Source organism: Hippocampus guttulatus, chromosome 7 (genome assembly GCF_054856545.1).
Source record: "Hippocampus guttulatus isolate MCC_2025c chromosome 7, RoL_Hgut_1.0, whole genome shotgun sequence".
Taxonomy (NCBI): domain Eukaryota; kingdom Metazoa; phylum Chordata; class Actinopteri; order Syngnathiformes; family Syngnathidae; genus Hippocampus; species Hippocampus guttulatus.
Genome location: NC_141267.1, coordinates 23,615,596 through 23,637,733, shown reverse-complemented (window position 1 = coordinate 23,637,733; position 22,138 = coordinate 23,615,596). Strand labels below are relative to the sequence as shown.

The window sequence follows — 22,138 nt, the reverse complement described above, 5'->3', positions numbered from 1 at the left end:
TTGGCAAGCACCGGAATTGCAGGAAGAAGAAACAAGCGAGCTAAACATGGAGCAGCGTGAATCGTTGAAACGGCAAATTGATCTTCTTCAAAGTACGTACGTTTATGGAAATGTAGTTGATCTTTGACAGTCGGTCTGTGAAATAGCTTCACCTTCCTGTTTAGCGTGCCTTTTTTTCAATTGTGTTTAATTCTCGTATAATCGTTTGCCGTTACCCGACCCGCACTCCAATTGAGCTCAGTTCAGACTTTCCTGACCGAATTTCGTGAACGTTCGCTGGTGATGTGTTGGGCGCTATCCATGTGTGTCTGCCATCATTGCCACTATTGTCTGATGTTCAGCCGGAACACATCGCTGGCTGATTTACAGCTCTAATGTGACAGAACAACCCCCGACAAACGGTTGCTTTTCGCTGTCCCCGGTTCCAACCAAGCCAACAAGCATACAGTACAGTGGTACAGTATATGGTATTGACGGTTGAAGGCTATGCGAACGAATCGTATGTATTTTCAAAACTTTTGTTGTGAAAATACATACGATACATACACATATACACATACATACTACACAGGAGGTTGGCTGTGTTAAAGCTCGATCTAACTAGAACACTGGAACAACATACTGTCCCCACGGCACTCGGAGGGGGAGGGGGGGGGGCATTTACAACACCTGGAATTGTCGTTCAATATCGCAGGGGTTCTTACAATTATTGTAGGTCAGTATCTGAGTGTTCAAACCACACATTTGGTCCAAAGCCTTTTCAGTAACACTGGTCAACAGTGTTGTATTTTTTTATTTAGTATTTTTGTTAATAATTATAATAATAATACATTTTACTTATAAGCGCCTTTCAAGACACCCAAGGACACTTTACAATAACAAAAAACACAAAACAATTCAATGTTAAATGTTCAAGAAAGCGCTTTGTTACAGCTGCAGCTGTTCTGGAAGCACTATAATAGATACAGATGTCTTGTATTGAAAGACTTTGGCTTAGGGCGGCACGGTGAGCGGGTGGTCCGCACGTCCGCCTCACCGTGCAGAGGTGCAGGGTTCAATTCAGCTCCGGCCTTCCAGTTTGGAGCAAGCATGTTCTTCCCGTGCCTGTGTAGGTTTTCTGCGGGTACTCTGGTTCCTCCCATGTTCTGAAAACATGGGTGGCAGGTTAATGGAACACTCTAAATTGTTCCTCGGAGTGATTGTGTGCGTGAATGGTTGTTTTTCAATGTGTACTCTGCGATTGCCTGGCACCCGGTTCAGGTTGTACCCGGCGGGGATGGGCTCCGGCACACCCGCTACCGAAAAGAAAAGAGTGACGGTCTTCCTCACGTTTTCAGCTGCTTTCACGTCGATGTGTTTTTCTTTTCCAAATTTCAGGTCTCATCGATCAGCATAAGAGTGTCCATGGCAACGCGCCGAGGCTTCCGGAGCTGGCAACAACATCCAGAGGGAGGGGCCACAGTGCCTCTGCGATGAACCCGCCGAGCTCGTACGCTGGTCCGAGCCACGCTAGCTGGAGGAAGACTTACTCTCTCAAAAACAAGAACCCGGCGTCCACCGGCTCTAGCGCGGAACGCCATCCGGACAGTCGGGTTTCATCTCGCCGTGCGCCGCGACCCGGCATCCCCGGTGAAAAAAGTGGCACATCCGAGCCTTGCGCCGCATCGTCAAAGATTGCGCCACACGAGGAAAAGGGACGAAGAGAAACTCTTACCACAGCGATTCCAAACGTTGCCACAGAAAGAAGCGGCACTTGTAAGAAAGCGGCGGCCGCACCCCAGTCGGTCCCGGGAGTACAAAGACGGCCAAGGCATCAACGGCTTGTTGAGGATTCTTCCGAAAGGCACCCTTCAGCCAAAGCCAGCACCCCGACCGCCGGTTCTGTCATTCCCCAGTCGCGGAATCCGCCCTTTGTCAAAAGTCAGACCGACGGCACTGACGCCCGACAGCCGGACTCCAGACAAACGATTGCCCGAGGCACCGGCTCATCGCCGCACGCTTCACCTTCTAAGTTCAAAAACCTTCCTTTGTCTCAGTCGAGCCAGGCCGCAGGCAGGCAACCTCAATCCAAGTTCACTTGGGTTAGGACTCAGAGTCGCCAAAGCGGACCGAGGAGCTCCGTGGATTCTCAAGCAAACCGAGACGTGAAAGTCGACTCGCCGCTTGGTGCGAAAGCTTCGGCTTCGAGCGCGAGCGCCCTCTCGTCCCCGGTCGGCAAGAGAACCCCCGGCAAAAAGTCACGCAAAGCGAGTCCGGTCATCTCGGGCCCCAGGGCATCCAAGTACAAATGGGTTTCCTCCTTTGCTCGGGTCCAGGCGAAGAATTTGAGAAAGTCATCATCGCCCAAAGCTCTGACCGGCGAGCAGAGAGCTGCGGAAAAGGGAGACGCTCTGAAGAAACTCCAACCGGGCTCCTTTACCGCAACGAAGGTTAAACGGGGATTCGCAACGTCTTCCGCAAGTTCGTCATCCAGTCGCTACCACTGGAAGGCCGGTGCCCCCGGGTGCCCCCTAGCGGGGGCCAGACGGGAAGCGGCGGCGGCCCTCCGGAGATCTTCCTTTGTTTGGGCATCGGAAAAAAACAACCGAGGAGCGAAAAAGGGGTTCGCTTACTCCGGCCTAGCACAGGGATACTGCGTCCAGTCGTCGCCCAACTCGTTCAAGCTTCGCAGCAGGATGAAAATCATCAGGAGGTCGGCCAGCGGGTAAGTTGCAGATTCAGCGGCGATTCAAACGGGTCGAAGAAGTCGACGCGGCCCCGTTCAAATGTCGGCTTTCTCTGATATTCAACTCCCCGGCGCGAGCCATTACAACAAATAAATAAATACACCGCGAGTGTGCGAGGGGTCAAAATAATCAACCGCGGTGACATGGGGAACTCGCCGTACACGAGACCGACGGCAAAGCGTGCCGGTGGCGGCAGGGTTACATCGGGACTGTTTTTCTTCGGCGGGAGGAGGAGGAAGAAATTGGAGCAAATGCCGCCGGCTTTCGATCTCGCCGTTCTCTCATCGCGTTCACGCCAGCAAACCAAACCTTTTGGCCTCCGTCCAATTTGTCAACTCTAATTGGATGAGCAGCTTTTGAAAGCAATTTGTTGACTGGCTGCGATCATTTCACTTAGTTTCTGCTTTGTTCTTGTGCAAGTCCAAATGGAAACGGGTCAACGAAGGGAGGCCTCTTATTGGCTGCGAAGCACTCGACACGGGGCCACGCGCACAACCTGGCGAGGAGGACGCCCGCCAGGGAACTCGTGTCCTTTGGGAGACACAAGTTGAGGCGACTCTCGCCGACTTCATCGAGAACAAGTAAGTACCGCAAGCGTCGCGATTCGTCAATCTGCCCTTGGCCATTTTTGGCCACCGAGATTTCAGCCGCGCTGCCAGAAAGGCAGACGGGTTCCGCCCGGCCGGGAAGTTATCTCGCCCTCGTCGGTCGGAATTTCTTGTGCTTTGTCACTGGGAACGCAACCAGGATGTCCGGCGCTTTTTCTTCAAACAATTGCAGATGTTTAAAATGAGCGACAACTCCAAAACCAAACTCCCCCGAAGAACCAAAAGGGAGTCGTTCTCTCTCCGGCAGGGGGCAGCAGGTGTTAGCTTTTGTTGCTGACATCCTCGGGGAAAAGGCGAGAGGAGGGAGGGAAATTGATTGCCTGCTTTGGCGGCGATGGGGAACAAGTGCAGATAGCAGATAATTTGCAGAGGCACCGCTATCGTGTCTTGCCACCGCTCTCCCCTCCGGTAGATAAAAAGGAGCTAATGCATAATGATCATTTTGCAAATTGGATTGTTTTTAACGAACTGGAGAATATAGGCTCAACCTAATTGAAAGCAATCATTGTTTTTACTGTCCCATCCCCCCATCCGCTTGGCCCTCCAATCCGCCGGTCAATTCCTCACGCCCCGTCTCGGCATCATTTTCCACAGTCGGTGGAGTCTGAAGACATAAAATCGGTATTAAGGTGAAGCTTTATTTGTCCCGATCGCTCCGCGTCTTCTCGCCGCTCTTTTCTGATTCTTTAATCCAACACGATCCGTCCTGTCAACCCTCATTCCGTCTTGTGCCCGCTCGCTCCCCCTTGATTGACTCTTCCTACTTTTTGTCGCGGGCGGAACCTCATTAGCCCGCGGTGGGATCAACGTGCGTTCGGAATTAAGGATGGGGGATTCGGGAATTCGAGACAGAGAAAAGGTGGCGCCGGGGTGAGCCAAGAGGAAGATGGAGTGCGGAAAGCTGCCTGTTGCTGTCTGTGCCGTTGATAAGGGCGACTAATAAAGAGCAAATTGAATTACTAATGATAGGAAGCCGAGGCCCAATAGATGGGCCCATTAAAAAAAAGAAGGAAAGAAAGAAAAAAGGCAACCTTATGACCACTCACACATGCCTGGCCGTACGCTCACGGGAGGAAGGATGCAAAAGTAAGTACCCGTTTAGATTTCTTATGATGAAAAAGAGACCGGCTTTATTCAGCCACCGTCTGAATAACCGAAAAAGGACTATCGGCAACAATCGCATGCGCTCGCATTGCTCTTGTGTTGCGAGCTTGAAGAAAGAGAAACAAAAGCAGATGCACTTTGGCGCATTTATGCAACGTCAAACGCACAAAGATGAACATTTGGGGCCAAGTTAGGCTTGAGCTAGGCCACGCCCCCGACAGGCTCACATACTGTACACCGCTACAGTTTGCTTTGTCCTCATGTCTCAAATCTGTTGATTTCTTGACATTTTCTTTGCTTTAAGATGTTGCTCAGATCCATCCATCCATCCATTTTCCAAACCGCTTAATCCTCACTGGGGTCGCCGTCTTCGGGCAGTAGGCGGGGGACAGCCTGAATCGGTTGCCAGCCAATCGCAGGGCACGCGGAGACAAACAACCATTCGCGCTCACATTCACACCTAGGGACAATTTTAGAGAGTTCGATCAGCCTGCCACGCATGTTTTTGGAATGTGGGAGGAAACCGGAGCACCCGGAGAAAACCCACCCGGGCCCGGCGAGAACATGCAAACTCCACACAGGGAGGCCGGGGCCGGAATCGAACCCGGTACCTCTGCACTGTGAAGTCGACGTGCTAACCGCTGGACTACCGGGCCGCCCGTGTTGCTCAGATGACAAATGGAATTTCAATGTCACTGGGAAAATGGATTCGATGGACGAATTCATCTGAAAGTCACCGAAAGAAGGCGCTGCGGTACGTCGGCGCCTCTCAAGTCGCCTTTGTTCCAAATCCTACCCCGGTCGTTGGCAAACTTTGAGCCCGATATTTTCCCGTCTTTGCTCCAAAAGTTGCAGCACCTTGAAACCTTGTCAAATGAGGGCAATAAGTGTTTGACGTTCCGGTGAGGTCGAACATAAACCGAGATCTAATAAGACTTGGAAGGACCTTGAAGCGTTCACCGCATGTTGTGTCCCTACAGTACGTTTGCAAGAACGTGCGCCTCGGAGCAGATGCCCGGGTCTCCCCGGTTGCGAGCCGTGTTTTCCTCAGCTGCCGCCGGCCGATCCTTGGCCCACAGGGACCAATTAGGGCCGGGCAGCTGCAGCTAGAACCAATGAAGGGGCTGCCGTGGGTGAGAGCGCTGCGTCAAAAGAAGGGCGGCGTGAATAAAACGGACGCTGAGCTTGAGCGCAGATCGCGAAAGGGCTTGTCGAAGAAGGAAGGTGATTGTATGTCTGAGATTTCTTCTTGCGCACGGTGCCCACCCGTTGGTCTCGGACACCATCGCGAAAGGAAGCGTAGAACCCCCCCCCCCCCGGCTCTCTGCACTTTCCAAATAAGCGCCACAGCCGACAAGAGAGTTTGGCTCCCCTTCATCATGCTCTCACCCCCCCCCCCCCCCCCAAGCTTGAGCCTCCTTGCCCTCACTTTCACCTCAGCAAATGCGGCGCCGTATGCTCCCGCCAATGCCCACCAGGTGCTGCAAACGAGCTGATATGAGTCGCTGACATCGCAGAAGTTGTCCCCCCACTGCGGATAATCGGAAGCTTCCCAGTCGTCACTTGCAAATTGTGCTTGCGCTTAACAGCGCTCCGCTCCTGGCTCGGCGTTGCCGATACTTTGACGGTTGATATTCTTCTGGTACTTGCACTTTATCTTCTCGGAACAGCCCGATTGCGGCTGGTCCCTCCGTGTTGCAAACAACAAAATACCAACACACAAACGGTCGCACGCGGTTTTGGGGGCGACCGTAGTGGCGGTCCAATATTTTTCTACCCAACGGGATATTTCTCAAAAAGCCGTCTTTTGTTCGACGAGGCACCCTTTGCACGACGGCGTTCGCCACTCGGTCACGCGATCGCCTCGCGTCCGAGCCGCGAGGTTGAAGGCCTTCTCGTCCGTCCGTGCCGACTTGGGCCGCAAGGAGCCATTCCGTTTTCTGTATTCCGAGGCAGCGTGGCATCACTGGATTCTCGGGACTGATCGGGTTCCGAATATTCAAATGACAGATTCCGGCATTCTTTGCCACACTTTGAAATCCGTTCTCGTGATTCTTCTTTCGCGTCCCTCCCGCCCCGAGGGCTTGAACGCGTCTCTCCGAGTGTGCGGCTGTTGAGGGAAACGTTTGAGCAGCTGAGCGGGCTCCGTCGCTCACTGCCCGAAAAGCATTAGCACCGCCACCAACGCGAGACCGCGCTGGCATTCGCCGGCGGGACCTCACCCCTGATGGAAATCCGAGCCGCACCGCCGCGCGGAGGCTACAAAGGAGGGCCGTTTGTCTTCATTCAAAGCGCGCATCTCACGTGAGGCCACTTCATATCTGAAACGAAGCAATCTTTTTGACCGCCGCTCTTTTTGATCCCGTTTTCCACCACTGCCGCACCGAAGTGTTGAAGAGTGTCCGCAAGTTTTGTTGAGGAGGAGAAAACAAATGATTTCTACATGATATCTCAATTGTCGCCGTCGGTTTGCCTCCCGAGATTCCCTCACTTAACCTTGGAGTGCCCCTTTCGCACTTGGAAAAAGCTTGCGCTCCAGCCCGCGCACGCGGCTAACGCATGTAATGGCGGCGGCCCTTAAGTGGACAAAGCCCCCCGGGGGCTGCGCCTCTCGATGCCTCTAATGGGATTTGCTGATTGACGGGCGCAGTCATAAGTTTTGACCTCGCGCCGGCGAACCCGCACGAAACGGCGGCGGCGCACTCCCAAACTGGAGTTTTATCGGCTCTCGGGTCAAGGTCAGGTCAGAGGAACGCAATGTTTTCCTTAGGTTGTGTCTCACCGCTGTACGGCTCCACTGTGACGACGCCACAAGCCAGTCCCCCCCCCCCCCCTCTGCGATGACGTCGGCGCCCGACATCGCTCGCGGCGACCGAGCGCGTGCAGCGGGCTGTCGCGTTGTTCCGGGGAGGGACGGTGCCCCCCCCGACCTTTCCCGTGCGAGCACATCATCATGAACATTTGGCGTTTGAAATTGCGAGGGGGGGGGGGGGCTTCTAAGTCGACAGAGCGAGTTGTGCAAAAATGCAAATCTCGCAAGCCCCCACCCCCCCGGGATGCCGTCATACCGACTTTGGCGAGTCCGTTAGAAAGCGACGTGTCAAACGTACGCGGATCACGTCGGGAGCTTTTCTGGTTTAGGCCAAGTTCTTAAATTGTGCCGGAGCCCTCGTGAAATCTGATGTTTGCGCGGCATCGCCGTCTTGCGCGAGCGCGCCGGAGCTGTGGGAGTCGCAAGGCGAACCCCCGGGGGACGGGAATACGGGACGGCGGGAGCAACAGTCGCCGTCCGTAATACGATTTAGTCTCCATTAGTTGCAGCCTGAGACGGATGGAGCCTGGAATTTGCTGGCAGGTGTGGCAGGAGCCGCTGGGGGGCGGGGGGATTGGAAGCGTCACGCGGGATGGAAAGGGCCGCGCCGCGGCCTGTCAGTAATGGCTCGGCCTCATAGACGGCACGTTCCTCTGCAAACCCCGAGTCGAGTTCACACATGGACGAACGACGTGGCCTTGTGTCCCACTTGAGAAAAAAAAAATCATTCCATGATTTTGTCCACTATTAGATGGCACGGAAATGGAAGTGCCTTGTTTTGGTCCGGCAAGCCACACCCACCAATCCAGAGCCGCCTCGCACGTGCCCGGAGCGTTGTGGAGGGGGGGGGCAGCATCTCATTGTTTGCAACTTTGTGGCTGATGAACCCGGTTTGATATCAAAGGTTAATTAAAATCGCAGCCGTCCTTACAATTGCCAATCGAGACTTGGGAAAAGGAGCCGGGGGGAAATGAGCTCATCACAGGATGCATCAAGCCCTTTATTACCCCCCCCCCCCCACTTGTCTTTACACTCAATTGAGTGCCGACGCCAAAGTTGGCCCAAGTGCGAGCGATCGCATCCAACATGTTTGTCAGCATCTCGTGAATTTGCTCTTGTCCAGCATTTCATGGATTGTTGCTGCGTTCTGACTAAAGTGCCGTGACTCTCGCCCGACCTCCGACGAGAAAAGCTTGTCGCGACGCCATCTTTTTCCCATCGGCGCCAACTGTGTCAACCGGCGAGGCGTTGGGGGCTGGATGACCGCAAAGTCAAAGCAGACTGGTCAAAAGTCCTTCCGGCTTGTTGAGACGCCCGCCTGACGACGAACTCGGCGGCCGCCTGCTCACATTTGTCGCGTCGCGTCGCGTCTCGCTTAGCGGAATAAAGGTCAACTTTGCCGTCCGCAGGTCCGGCCTTTTCCTTCCATCGCCCTCCCGCCTCGCCGAGGATTTGCCGATGGCAAGACAAGCCGGCGAGCCCCGCGGGCCCCCCCGCCGCGTACGCTCTTCCCGGCCGCCACGCCCTCTCCTGGAGAGCCAAGAAAATCCAGTCGGCGAGGTAACGCCCACTCAAACACCGGCGCCGCCCATCTTTTCGGCTCCTCCCGGAACCCCTTCTTTCGCGGCTCAGCCCGTTGTCGGAAATGGATTTGCCCACCGCGCTGTTCTGTTCGTCTTGACATTTTGTCATCTTGAGTTTGTCGCTGTTGTTTTTGGCCCCCGCAGAAGTTTCCTCCAGAGTCGCCAGAGATCGTCTCCCAACCGATACCCGACGCCCGCCGGCCCCCGGGAAGAATCGGCCATGTGTTGGATCCGGGGGCATCTCTACCAAGTCTCGGCCAATCGCTTGTCCCGAACCGTCTGCCGCCACGCCTCCGTCAACCGAACAGGTGGACTCGCGCGAACGCTTCCGAATTCCAACGTACCATCGAAGCGCCCCCTCTTTGGGTTTTGCATCCCAATGGAAGATCCATTTTTTTCTGATGATCGATTGATTGATTGATTTAGTTGAGTGCGGCGGGTGTTTCTGATGATCCGAGCCGGATATCGCGTTTCGCGTTTGTACTAAAAATAACTCGACTGCCTTCGGCCGGACCGATAACGGCCTTTTTTTTTTTCTTTCCACCGCCCCCACCCCACCCCAAAATTAGGAAGAAGCTTTTCCCAAGTCTCTTTTGTCACGTGTGCCAGCAATCACCCCTCCGGCCCTCGTCATTTTGCCAGGTAGGCACATCTTTTGGGTGCCTTTTCATTCTTTTGGACTCAGCGTTTTTTCAACAGCCATTGACCCCCCCCCTGCGAGCCAGGAGCCGGGTCAGCATCCCAAGTCCACCCTCCCCCCCCCCCCCCTCCCCCGCATTGTTGTGTCCCAGCTCCCTTCTCAAAGGCGGATTGGAGCTTTTTGTCCGTCCAAGGGCGGGCCTCTCCATGGGGCCCCAACCGCCTTGGCACACGCGCGATGCCCGCCATCAAGCCTTTTTGCTTTGTGTGTGTGTGCGTGTGTGCGCCAACGCAGCCGTGCGGTCCAGCGCAGCCTCGCCATCATCAGGCAAGCTCGCCAAAGGAAGCAGAGGCAGTACTGCATGTACTACAACCGTTTTGGCAAGTGCAATCGCGGCGACGGATGTCCCTACATTCACGACCCGGACAAAGTTGCCGTTTGCACAAGGTAAGCGGCACGAGTCGGACAAAACCCGCACGAAAGACCCGAAGAGCTTTTTCAACTCACAAAAAAGATGACAAAGTGCCGTCGTCACCCTTGACGAACACAAAGTTGCACGTTTGTGAAAAGTTGATCAAGTGAAAAGTTGCCCTTTGGAGGCCGCTCCGCAATACGCATCCAGTCACTTCATCCTGTTTGGCATTTGTCTTGTACAGATTTCTTCGCGGAACATGCAAACAAGCAGACGGCGCTTGTCCGTTTTCCCATCGGGTCGCCAAGGAGAAGGTGAGCCGCCGCCGCCGCCGCTCCGGCGCCATTCCGACGCCGTCGGCCAGCGCGGCGCGTCGCTTTTTACGCCTCCGGCAGGTACGCGGCGGCGACGCCGTCGGCTCCGCCTTTCAAGGATCACGTTCGTCCGTCGTCGGCTGGACGCAGTGTGAGCCGATAGGAGAGCCTTTCCGCCGGAGCCCGTGAGCTCGATGCGATCGCCTCTCTCCGTCTCCGCCTCCCGCCCGTCCGAGACGTTCCGTTGGATGTGGAATGTCTCGGATGACTCCGGGGATTAGGAGCCAGAAAAGGAAAGCTGAGTGGGGGTGGGGGGGGGGGGGGGGGGGGGACGTGAGGCAGACGATTCCCGCAACAGCCTCCCCGTCGGCACGCGCGCCTCGCACCCGTGTCGGTTGTCACGCCGCTCCCCAAAAGTGCCGAGAGGCCAGCTGCCTGCGCGAGCGCCGCCTCTCTCCGCGGCCACACCTGCCCGCTTGAGCCCCTTCCTTCCTTCCTCCCTCCCCAGGGGAGGGGGGGGGGACGGACGGATGGACGGACGGCTCGAATCCCGGACCCCGGTGCCGCCCCGCTTGCTCCCGTCACCCCAAATCGGGCCCCTCGCACGCGGACGCAGCCCCCCGCCCCCGCCCTGCCCCTGCCGCCGCACGAGAGCTGGTGGAGCTGCTCCAGAATCAACTTGTTTCTGGCGCGGTTAATGAGCGATCCGTTGCCGTTCCCGCCCGCGCTCGGCACCCCCGAGCGCCGCCCCCCAAAGATATTTTTAGGCGAACCTCCGCCGGGCTCACCCCCCCGCGTGCCGTCAAGACGCGCGTTGACTCGCATCACCCGCTCCCAACTGCAATTAAGGTCGCCGAACTGCCCGGCATGGCCGAGGAGCGGCCGATCCGAGCCGCGCTTGACAGTTGCGCGGCTCCGAGGCGGCCACCTGTTGACAAGCTCGTGTAATCGCTTGTCACGTCAATCCTCGCCACCTCATTCTTTTGCCATTACTCTCCGTCTCTTCTTTCCCGCTGACGTTTTTAAACTTAAGTCGTCACCCCGACGTCCGAAGACAAGTGAATGAGGAAGGAAAACAAAAGAAAGACTGTTGAGCGCGTCTCTTTGCTTTGCCGCCCGTAGATGCCGGTTTGCTCCTACTTCCTGAAGGGAATCTGCAACAACGCCGACTGTCCTTACAGTCACGTCTACGTTTCCCATAAAGCCAAAGTTTGTGAAGACTTTGTCAAAGGCTACTGCCCCGAAGGAGAAAAGGTAAATGCCGAGACCTGATCTTTTCCTTTTTTGTTCAATACCATCGACTTTAAGTCTATTGATGTCCTCCGAGCGGATAAAATCAAAAACCAAAGCAGCAAACGGCATACGCGGAACACCAACAAACCAGACTTGAACTAAATATGTTTAGGCGGCACGGCGCTCGACCGGTTGGCGCGTCCGCCTGGCGGCGCGGAGGTGCGGGGTGCTCTGGCCTTCCCGCGCGGGTTTTTTTTATCTTCTCCCCGTGCCTGCGTGGCTTTTCTGCGGGTACTGCGCTTTCCTCCCACATTCCCAAAACGTGTACGGCAGGTGAACGGAACGCTCTAAAAAAAATGGCGTGAGCGCCGATGCTTGTCGCGCGACCGCTTCAGGGTGGCCAACTGCCCGAAGACGGCCGGGAGAGGCGACCCGATTTGAAAACGGAGGCGGGGTCGGATGGACAAATTACGTTGTTTTTTTTTCCCCATGGCCGCCGTTTTTGTGACAGACCTTTGAGGCCAACCATGTTAAGTCCCTCCAATTCCATCCGATCTGAAAATTGGCGACAAGGAGATTGCGCGACGAGGCGTTCACAATGCACGCTCGCCGCAAGCCGGTCTTCCGGGAGGGAGCCGCATCGATTTCAAGCCCTCATCCCAGTCGACGGGCCTTGACGCACGTGCCCATCCCCCGCTCGGCTGCCGCACGTCCCCTCCTGCTGTGTGACGTGTTAGCGGGGGGGGGGGGGGCAGGCTGGCCCGCCAATGGAGAAAATCCGCCGATGATTGATGGAAATGCATTTCGGGGATTCCTCAAAAACTGCCGATTCAAACATTCACTCTCAATTTTGCGCCAAAATGGGGGGTGGGGGCGATTTGGCGAGGATAGGCCAATGACCGGGGATGGGGGGGACGAAACAAAGGGGAACACGGGGGCGCCGGCGGCGGAGGGCTTCGAGCGGCTCCTCGCATCGCGTCGCCCTTCATTTGCACGTGGACTTTGTCTCTCCATTTTTACGGAAATGGAGGTCGAGCAACTCACGAATGAAAGGTCACGTCGACTTTCTTCGGTTTCAAAGGCTCGGCCCCAAAACAAGAAAGGAGCGCCGGCCGGGTACTCGCAACGTCATCCGGCTTGAACGTTCACGTGATTCGTCACGACTTGCGGCGTCGACGCCCGAGGGCGCCGCGGGAAGGGATGGCGCCGCCTCGCTTGGGTTCGGGGGTGAGAGGAGCAAGACTCCTGTCCTGCGCCTTCCTGGAAAATCAATCTGGGGGGAGCCTTCTCGCCTCCGCTCGCACTCGCGTCAACATTCTCTTGGCTCTATTTCGGGGCTATTCCGCTGGCGGGGCCCGCGCGCCTCGCCGCTCCGTACGCGGGAACGCTCCGCCGGGAGCCGGCTCCGCCGAGGGAATAAAATTAGCTTCGCCGACAGGTGGGAGGGATCAGATCTCGCAGAGAACCAAGCATCCGATTTACGGTCTCGCGCACGCTTTGCGCAGCTCGCGGTCATCGCTTGCTCAACGCGCGAGGGAAAAAAGTGTCCAAAATGCTCAACTCCTGAAAGATTTTGCCGACGTGAGGAAGAGGCGGCACGTAACTGTGCGTTTGTCGCCCCACCAGTGTAAGAAGAAACACACTCTGGTGTGTCCGGACTTCTCCGAGACGGGTTCCTGCCCTCACGGAGCTCGCTGCAAGTTGCAGCACCGCCAACGTGCCAAACGCGGCGCGAGCGCCCCCGACCCTCAACGCCCCGAGAGGTCGGCCGCGGACGCGCTCGCTCGGGCGAGGAAAAGCGCAAACGCTAATGTGGGCGGGTTTGTTTTGGCCAGGCCCCGCCCGTCGGCGGTCCTCGCGCGAGGCTCTCGGGACGCGCCGGATGCACCCGCCGCAAGCTCTCTGGCGCTGCCGTCCTTCATCTCCCTCTGCAGCTCTCCGGAAGAGGCGGATGCGCCGGAACCAGGGCCAGTCGAGAACGCACCGAGCAAAGGTACCCGTCCGTAAATCGAGCGGTACAAGTGTCGGACGCCGTACTTCCTTGTCGTCAACTGGCGTGGCGCTGGATTTTCCCACATCGGAAGTGACTTTCTGCAAAATACTCTTCATCTTCCACCGATGCCCGTCCTTTGCTTCCTTCCGCAGAGAAAAAACTGCAGATTAAGCCTCGCTTAGAAGAACCGCAAAGACGAGCGGCGCCGGGCGAGAAAAAGATGTCATCGGTATAGCATCATTTTGACGAATTATGACGAACGAGGCGCATTGGGGCCCCCGGAGTCTCCCTTGGACATATTTGACTGACTTTTTCCCACCGGCCGCTTTGACCCCTTCGGCTTGTGGACATTTTCAAGACGCTCGCGGACTAAAAGGTCGCATTTTCCGAGGTCTTTTTGAACGAGGGACAAACGTGCTCGGTCGTATGTTGTTCAAGGCCGCCGGACTTGGATGGGAGCTTCTCCATCCGGAAGGCGGACAACGGCACTGCGGCGTCTCGCTTCCTTTCCCGCCTTGAGATGAGAAACGTGAGCGAGCGTCAAGTGACTCGGTTGTCTTGTCGTCGTCGTCGTCGCCGTCAAATGTCTGCATTCCAGGAAGTTGAATTCCAGATTTTCCGTTTCTACCGGAAGGGGGGAAAAAAAAAACGTCGCTCATTCGCAACGTCTTGTACTGAGCTGTGTTCTCGTGTCTCCGTTATGCTTTTATCGTATTGATTTTAATTGTTTTGGCTTGCTGTATTTTGAGACGTGTTCAAATGATTTAACTGGTGTGAATTTTGTCTTGTAAATAAATGTTCCTTGCGATTTTAACAATTGGGTGGACCATTTTGCGCAGAATTTTTTTTGTTTTGCTTCATGTACACAGACGGACTCTCTGAAAGAACTTGAAGTGTTACTCCATCACAAACACGCCCACAAATAACAAACAAAAGTCAAGCATTGATTTATTTTTGTGGTCCCAACAATCAAAAACGATCCGAATAATCCAGATGAAAGTGCCTCCATAGTTCTCGGCACCCGCCGTTACTATGTGTGAAAAGCCGTGAAACGAATTTTGATTGCCGCGGAAGCACACCGGCCTACTGAAAATGGGAGACGAGCTCAAGCTCCTCCCCGTGGCCATCTCAGCCCCCAGACCTGGACCCCATCGAAAACCTTCGGAGGAGGAGGAGAGGAGCGGGCCGGGTCCAGGCCGGATGATTTGGAAGGACGCGGAACGGGCGGCCCCGCTCTCGGACGCCGTCCTCGATTCGTTTCTCGAGACAAAGCTCGTTTCGTGTTGCTGCGCCATTGACCCGTGCAATACCGGTGCTGACCACGCGGCGGCGGGCACTGCCCACCGGCGCCTCCAAGGCCGAGGCTGCGATGGTGAAGAAGAGCGCGTCATGTCCGCCACGACACCGGGCTCGAAAGTTCTCGTTTGACAGGTTCGGTTGAAGTGCGCGGGCAGTTTGAAGATGCGCGCCCCCCCCCCCCCTCAAAAAAACGTGCATATTCTCAAACCTTTGGAGAGTTTGGAAGGCGTATTTATGATGGCTTCATTGGAAAAGCAGAGGGGAAGTGGGCGCATCCAGGACCAAGTGGACCGGCCCAAAGGTAAGCCAGCCGCAGCCTGTTCATTGGCGCATTGGAATTGACATGCGGGAAGAGCGTCTGATATTCAAATCTGGTGATGTTTTGTTTTTGTTTTTTAATATGCACAGAATGCCTTCATGTTCGCTTGCCATCTTTGAGGTGTCGCGCAGAATGTGCTTATTTTGTGCACTTGAGCAATGGATGTTTTCTATGCATGTTTGTAAAGTTCAAATGTCTGAAGATGCTCTCGTGTACGCATGGCTCCATTTAAAAAAACAAGATGCCCCCCGCCGGTCCCCCGGTAGCGCGGATGAAAACGCAATGGCTCCCTTGGCGCTGGCCGTGCGGGTTCTGAAAGCGGAGTTGTCCCGTTCCGCGGTTGCGACGACAAAAAAATGAAGGGAAGCGAGCCGACGTTTGGCTCCTCCTCGTTGTGAGCGGTTGCCGTCGCTTGAAGGTGGCGCGCGCGCCGGCCCGGTGGACGCCTTTGCAACGTCGTGGGTTGCCTTGCGCGCAACTTCCTGGCCGCGTTTCTTGACATGTCAAAGTGGGCTTTTCATCTTTGCGTACAGAAAAGGGGGGGGCGGCCGTTTGCGAGAGCTTTGCTGATTTTCTCCTCTTTAATTGGAGCTTTTCCAGCATTTTTTTGGGTTGTCATTCAATGTGGCTCGGGCCTCGCGCAAAGCCAAGTGTGGACTGCGCTCGGGGTGTTTGGCCGCGGCCTTCGTTGACTGGAAGGCGCTGGTTTTGCGCCCTCGCCGCTCTTGCGTCGGCGCCGTTGGAGCGTCTTCGAGGGCTCGGCCGCGAGCCCTTGAAGGACAACGACGGCTTGCTCTCCAGTTGTATCCGACGGGAACCCAATCTTGTCCACTCTCATGTGCGTACGCGGGATCAGAAGCGGGTGAAGTTTGAAATCAAGGATTCAGCGTGGGTCGGTCACGCCACACCGGTGCGCTGTTGAGTCGCTACGCGTGCCCGCTCGAAGCCGACGTGGTTTTCCCTCTCGGCCGCGACATTTTCTCGTTTCTTCGTCGGATGGGGCGACGGCAGGCAGTGACGGACGACAGTGACATACGACAGTGACGGACGACAGTGACGGACGACCGAGCGGCTGACGCGCGTCGGTCGTCGCAGTAAAGCCTCCCAACAGGCACGCATCATTCTTGTCTTCTCAACATTTTTATTCTCCCTCCGCTTGCTCCTCCTGCTCGCCTCTTCCGCTCCTCTCCCGTGCGAAAGACGCAAGCGCCTTAGACGGATGCCTTGCTGCCTCTTGTCTCAAAGCTGCGATAGGAGCTGCTGAGCTTGGCAAATTGTAATTAAGATCAATACTCTGTCATTTTTTTTGGGGGGGGGGTGCAAGGTGGAGGGAAGACACAAAAGAGAAATATCATCAGTTCATGCAGACCCGGAGAGACGAGATTGGAAAGGTCAAGTGTGAGGCTTTGTCGTGTGGGTGTGAGAAAAAATAATACATATATAGACCTCTCTCTCTCTCTCTCATATATGTTTCTATATACTGTATATAAAACATCAGAGTTTGATATCTTTCAAGTATATGTGCTGCAGGGTCCTACTGATGAGTGTATTTTGAAATGATGAAAAAGTCCCGAAATTGAGGATTTGCCACCGTTTGGGTTTTGCTTTTGTTGGAGGCCACGCACACATTTGAGCAAGCGGTGCGCGGTGTCGATTCCCGCTCCCAGTCTGGATCGCTTGCAGCATTCCTCAGCCGACCCTTTTGCTCAGGGGCGCGAGCCCCCCCCCCCCCCCCCGCCGCCTGGCCTGCCAAAAGCCCCACGCCAGGCCCCCCTTCGCCCCGCTGAGGCGCACTTCGCTTCGAGCGTCAGAAGCGCTCGGGCAGCCGAGTCGACTTAAGCGAGCGGGCACAATGAAAGGCCTGACGCTCCCAAAAAAAGTCCGCTCGCCTTGCGCTCGCAACAATGAAGGGGCCGCGGCCGAGCTTCTTAAGGGGGCCCTTTTCAATGCCGACCGCTTCGCCGGGCAATCGCAGGAAGCCGCCCGCGGCTTATTTCAGAGAAGAACTCTAAATACCTCTGTATGATTGCCTTTCATTTCCTCCTCCGCAGCAGATTTTGCCAGCACGAAGGGAGGAGGCGCACCTTTGGGCTAAGGCAGCTCGGTGGCCGCCGCGCATCGGCGCACGTTTGACTCGCGGGCACCCGTCTCGATTGCCGACGGCGCCTTGATTCGGCCCCACTGTCACCGTTGGTCCTCGCTTCCAAAAGAAGACGCCTTTCCCGCAATCGCAAGGACAAAGTGCAACGCCGTTAGCTCTTCCCGTGTCGGGCGAGGTGGTGAGTTAGGGGAAACCTCCGCAGCTTCCCCGCCTGAAAGAGATTCACTCCACCGGGCAAGATTTTATTCCTTCAGGGAGCCACCATTTTCTTTGGCCTTTTGAATACCAAGTCTCTGTCCGGTCGAAATGAAATTGCGTCAGATGTTGTCGCTCACTCCTCGGAATGGTTTTGCTTTCCAAGGTGGCCAGTCAAGAGTTCCTTTGACGCGGGAAGGCGGGCGGAGCGCCGATGAAGCGGCCTCGCCGCTCTTGGTCCCCGTTGGCGTTGGCGCCTCGGTGTCGAGCGCCCTTGTATTGAAGGAGAGTTTACGGCCGTTTTTGGCGCCCCCTGGAGTGCGGGACGCCTTCCGCAGCTGCGCGTTTCGCGCCTCGGCACAGGCTGGGGGGGTGCTGCGGAAAAGACAAAAGGGGTCCGAAAGGGATGCTCCCCCGGTGCTTATCACCGGTATCGACCCGTCTCCCCCCCCCCCCCCAGATGCGGCGTCCGGGCCGGAGCCGCGCGCGGCGGGGCTTAACGACCCGTCGATCCTCGCAGATGCAATTTGTGCTTAATTGCCAGGGCAAACCTTGTCGACCACCAGCGGCGGGACCATCCAATCTCCACTTAAGCCGCGCGGCTTCATCACCGACTCGCGGAAATGCGAATCGATTTTTGGCCGAGGGGAGCGCGCCCTCGGATCGATCCGCGATTGATAGATCGGCCGCGGGTCTCCCGCGCGGCGATCCTCGGGGGCGAGGGCTCACGAGGCGGCCAATCGGCCGGTCGCGGTCGCCGAGCTCATAAACGGGAGCCGCTTGATCGTCTCCGCCTTCGATGAACTCTTTGCGTTTGACTCTTTTGTTTCCGGCTGTTCTCCCCACATTTGCCATTTTGTGGCTTTGAAATGAATCGGGGTCGACGCCGAGCCGCTGCCAACCGGACGCACCCTCCAAAATGTCCATTAGAGGGATTAAAAACACCTTTCCCGTTCCCTCTCTTGCAATCGACGATCAGGCTGCCGGCGGTCGAGTCGTCCGTCCGACATTCTCGGTTGTCGCGGCGATTGCGCTGACTGGAAGAAAGCGCCGCAACGATTGTCACCGGACAAGTCAAAGGTGAACCGCGAATGTCCGAGTGACTCCAAGATGAAGATTATCGGCCCTTTTTTCATTGGGGGTGCTCTGTGCGCTTGCACTTTGAAAGGGTTTCTCGCTTCCAAGGAATCATTTTTGCAGCTCTTGGCCTGCTCGCTCGCTCGCTGGAGGGGTGGGGGGGGGGGGGGGGGGATTGGGTTGCCGCAGCCCGCACCTGTTCCCCGCCCCCCGCCCCCGTTCCCGGGGGGTTGGCTCGGCCACGCGCTCGGCTCTTTTCGGCTGCTCTCGGCCGGGGTCGGCGCTTCGCCATAGGCCGGCGCGAGGGAACGTGCGCGCTTCCCTCCCATTGGCCCGCCCGCAAGTCCGGCGCCGCCTTTATAAGTGCACGTCGCCTTTCCGCGCCTCAGTGTGTCACCGCGCGCCGGCGCCGTCGAATCACGCGCACGGAATCGCTGACGTTTCGTCAGCGGGACCGAGGGAGGGCCGCAAGTGGAACGCCCTCGTCCGGGCTGAGCTCAAGACGGGACGCGAGACTCCGCCGTCCCGTCCTCCGAACATCCGATTGAAGCCGGACTCGGAGCGCGGTGGGACTCGCGCTTTTTGGCGGGCGGCGCTTTGACCGTCGGAAAGTTTCCGAGTCCGAGCCGCGCCGAGCGGTACTTTTGCGGCGGTTTGGATATCGAGCCAAGGAGTGCGAGGAGCGGGCCGAGGTGAGGCAAGGACAAGGCGGGTTGCCGTTTCCAAATCGGCTTCAAGTTTCGGCCAGCGGTGGGGCGGGGGTGTGGGGGGGGAGGCGGGCTCAGGCGTGCGCATTTGACCCGGCGCGAGTTGTCAACAAGAAGGGGGAGCGGACGCGAGCTGGCAGGTGGACAAGTTGATTTACACGCGGACGTATAGCGAGGCCGCTATAAATAGACGCCGGCCCGAGGAATAAGCCCGTCGGCGGCCCTCGCGGGGGCGGTCGGGCGCACGGCGAGCGAGCGAGCGCGCGCGGCCGGCCGGCCGGCGTCGATTTCTCGCGACAATCTGCTTCCGAAAGGGCCGCCGCCCAGCGTCGCTTCGGCCGGGAGGGCGAGCGCCGTCGCATGGACTGACATGGCCGCCGAGCTCGCCATGAGCGCAGAGCTGCCCGCCAGCCCGCTGGCCATCGACTACGTCAACGACTTTGACCTGATGAAGTTCGAGGTGAAGAAGGAGCCCCCGGAAGCCGAGCGCTACTGCCACCGCCTGCCGTCGGGCTCGCTCTCGTCCACCCCCATCAGCACGCCGTGCTCCTCGGTGCCTTCCTCGCCCAGCTTCTGCACCCCGAGTCCCGGCGCGCAGGCCAACCAGAGCCTGCCCGGCGGCGGCGGCGGCGGCGGCGGCGGGGGGGCGGCCGGCACCGGCGGCACCGGCGGCGGCGGCAACGGTCAGCACAGCAACGCGGCCAAGCCGCAGCTGGAGGAGCTGTACTGGATCCCCAGCTACCAGCACCACATCAACCCCGAGGCGCTCAATCTGACCCCGGAGGACGCGGTGGAGGCCCTGATCGGCAACGCGCACCACCACCACCACCACCACCACCAGGCCTACGAGGGCTTCCGCGGCCAGCAGTACGCCGGCGAGGACCTGTCGGCGGCCTCGGCCGCCGCCCACCACCACCACCACCACCACCACCAGGGCGGCCACCACCACCACCACCACCACGCGCGCCTGGAGGAGCGCTTCTCCGACGAGCAGCTGGTCAGCATGACCGTGCGCGAGCTCAACCGGCAGCTGCGCGGCTTCAGCAAGGAGGAGGTGATCCGCCTCAAGCAGAAGAGGCGCACCCTGAAGAACCGCGGCTACGCGCAGTCGTGCCGCTTCAAGCGCGTGCAGCAGAGGCACATGCTGGAGACGGAGAAGTGCACGCTGCAGAACCAGGTGGAGCAGCTCAAGCAGGACGTGGCGCGCCTGGCCAAGGAGAGGGACCTGTACAAGGACAAGTACGAGAAGCTGGCCGGCCGGACCTACGGCCCCGCCGCCGGACCCCCCGGCTCCAGAGATCCCGCCGGCAAGCGGGCCGACTTCTTCATCTGATGGGCTGGCGCGGGGGCGCGGCGGCGCGGCGCCCGCTCCCCTTCGTCGTCGTCCGGAAGCCTTTTTAGTCTTAAAACTTTTTTTTTTCTTTTTTTTTGAGGGTCCTATCAGGCGACGCGGGCACGCGCCGGCCGTCGCCTTCCAACCTGCTCGACAAGTCTTAAGTGACATTCGGCAGCTTCTTCGACGCGAAGCTTGTCAACGCGTCGCTCGGACTGAAGCGGCCCAAGAATGGAAACAAAACAAAACAAAAAAAAAAACAAGCCAACCCCGAGGGGACATTTGGACAGCGCTCCTCGTCTCTCCGTTCGCCAGCATGCAGGACATGTATGGTCCGGTCCCGGTGCCCTCGCGTGCGCTCAGCATGCAGCTTCCTCCTTCCCTCCCGCCGCGACTCAAGCGCCCGCCGCACAATCCGCTCCTTGCGGAGACAAAAAACAAACGCGGATGCGTTTTTATTTCGCGGCGAGTCTCGATCCGTTTTTTTTCTAAAGACATTTGCCGAGCCGGAGCGGAGACTATTTATTTCCAAGTGTACATAAAATGTTTATTTGACGTGCTCCCCCAGCGACCTTTGTGTTTTGTTTTGTTTTTAATTAAGAAAAAGAAGAAAACAAAATCGCGTTCGTTGCTTGGATGTTTCAGCCGCGTCTTAATAACAAATGTTCGTCGCGGTCACAGCATGCAAATCGTCTCTCGGGTGTGGACTGTCAAACAAAAGAAAACCAAACAAACCCGCCGAGGCGCCCTCCGCCTTTGGCGGCCTCCGCGGCACTGACAACGATGCTTGCATTTTTTTTTTTTTAACCAAGCTCTTGTTTTCTAGATCCTTGGATCCTTGAAAAGGCCGTTTTAATTGTCAACGAAGCTCACGTTTTCTAGGGTGGAAAAAAAATCGATTTTAATGTCAGAAGGTGACGTCCTTGTTTTGCTGACGGAATGGCTGCGAAAAGTCCAGACGCCAACTGACGACCGTTCGAATCATTCTTTTCTTTCACCTTATTGTTTTTTTTTCGTAATGGAAAAAAAAAGGTGCACCGGATTTATTTCATGAACAAAACGGCACGTCTGATAATCGGGCGATGCGTCGAGTAGACTCTTAATTCCACCTTTCTTTATTCGGCAAATTGTGGAGTTGACAAGAAACGAAGTTGGCGCGTGCCAGCTCCTTTCAAACGTCACCTTCGAAAAGAAGACGCAGTTCAGGCCATTCGCGTTCCTCCGATGGATTTATTGAGGTTTTTTTTTTTTTTTTTATGTACCCGCGGCCAGCAACCCGCTTCCTCTTGGCCCGAACTTTTCGGTCGCTGTTTTTTCATCAGTCATCAGTCTTCTTCTAAAATTTCAAAAAAAAAATAAAAAAAAAAACCCATCCCCGTTCCCGACTCGAGCCTCATCAATATTATCGATCGATGGGGAAAGCCGAGGGGGTTCCGCGCAGTGCTGCTAATGTATATCTGTAAATAGTTTCGATATTTATTGGCTCGAGGTGTCCGACTGTCCGCAAAAAGGCCGCAAGGTGGAAGGTTGTGGAGAATCTTGTTTTGCTAAAGTTGAATAAAAAGCCGTGTCCCATCCTTGCCGGCAGGCTGCTGCCGCGGGCCTCTTTCTTGACAAGACGCGCGTGCTGACCGATCGCACCTTGTCCGCTTGTGATGCGCTTCAGCTACGAAATTTCATTG

The 22,138-nt window shown here is 56.7% G+C and overlaps 2 protein-coding genes across 3 annotated transcripts; both read left to right on the top strand.

Moving 5' to 3' along the window:
- The first annotated feature begins 13 nt into the window (after positions 1-13).
- On the top strand, positions 14-14,243 carry zc3h3 (zinc finger CCCH-type containing 3). Of its 2 annotated transcripts, XM_086115983.1 has the most exons (12): positions 14-92; positions 1,378-2,704; positions 3,147-3,307; positions 8,660-8,810; positions 8,978-9,141; positions 9,403-9,475; positions 9,768-9,920; positions 10,130-10,199; positions 11,322-11,453; positions 13,059-13,195; positions 13,268-13,425; positions 13,578-14,243. In XM_086115983.1, the coding sequence occupies exons 1-12, from the start codon at positions 47-49 to the stop codon at positions 13,658-13,660; spliced, it is 2,655 nt and encodes an 884-aa protein (XP_085972109.1). In that variant the 5' UTR covers positions 14-46; the 3' UTR covers positions 13,661-14,243. The 2 variants fall into 2 exon arrangements, 1 of the variants encoding a protein (XP_085972109.1); XR_015101410.1 differs by lacking the exons at positions 13,268-13,425; positions 13,578-14,243 and having other exon boundaries at positions 9,559-9,920.
- A 4,906-nt stretch (positions 14,244-19,149) lies between these two features.
- Positions 19,150-21,027, top strand: mafaa (MAF bZIP transcription factor Aa). The gene has a single exon (XM_086115666.1). It carries the CDS (start codon positions 19,494-19,496, stop codon positions 20,454-20,456), a length of 963 nt encoding a protein of 320 aa, XP_085971792.1. The 5' UTR covers positions 19,150-19,493; the 3' UTR covers positions 20,457-21,027.
- The last annotated feature ends 1,111 nt before the right edge of the window (positions 21,028-22,138 follow it).

Coding starts and splice junctions, on each gene's coding strand:
- zc3h3 (XM_086115983.1), top strand. CDS start 47: ATGGAGCAGCGTGAATCGTTGAAACGGCAAATTGATCTTCTTCAAA. Junction 8,811..8,977: donor AAGAAAATCCAGTCGGCGAG/GTAACGCCCACT, acceptor TGGCCCCCGCAG/AAGTTTCCTCCAGAGTCGCC. Junction 11,454..13,058: donor ACTGCCCCGAAGGAGAAAAG/GTAAATGCCGAG, acceptor TCGCCCCACCAG/TGTAAGAAGAAACACACTCT.
- mafaa (XM_086115666.1), top strand. CDS start 19,494: ATGGCCGCCGAGCTCGCCATGAGCGCAGAGCTGCCCGCCAGCCCGCTG.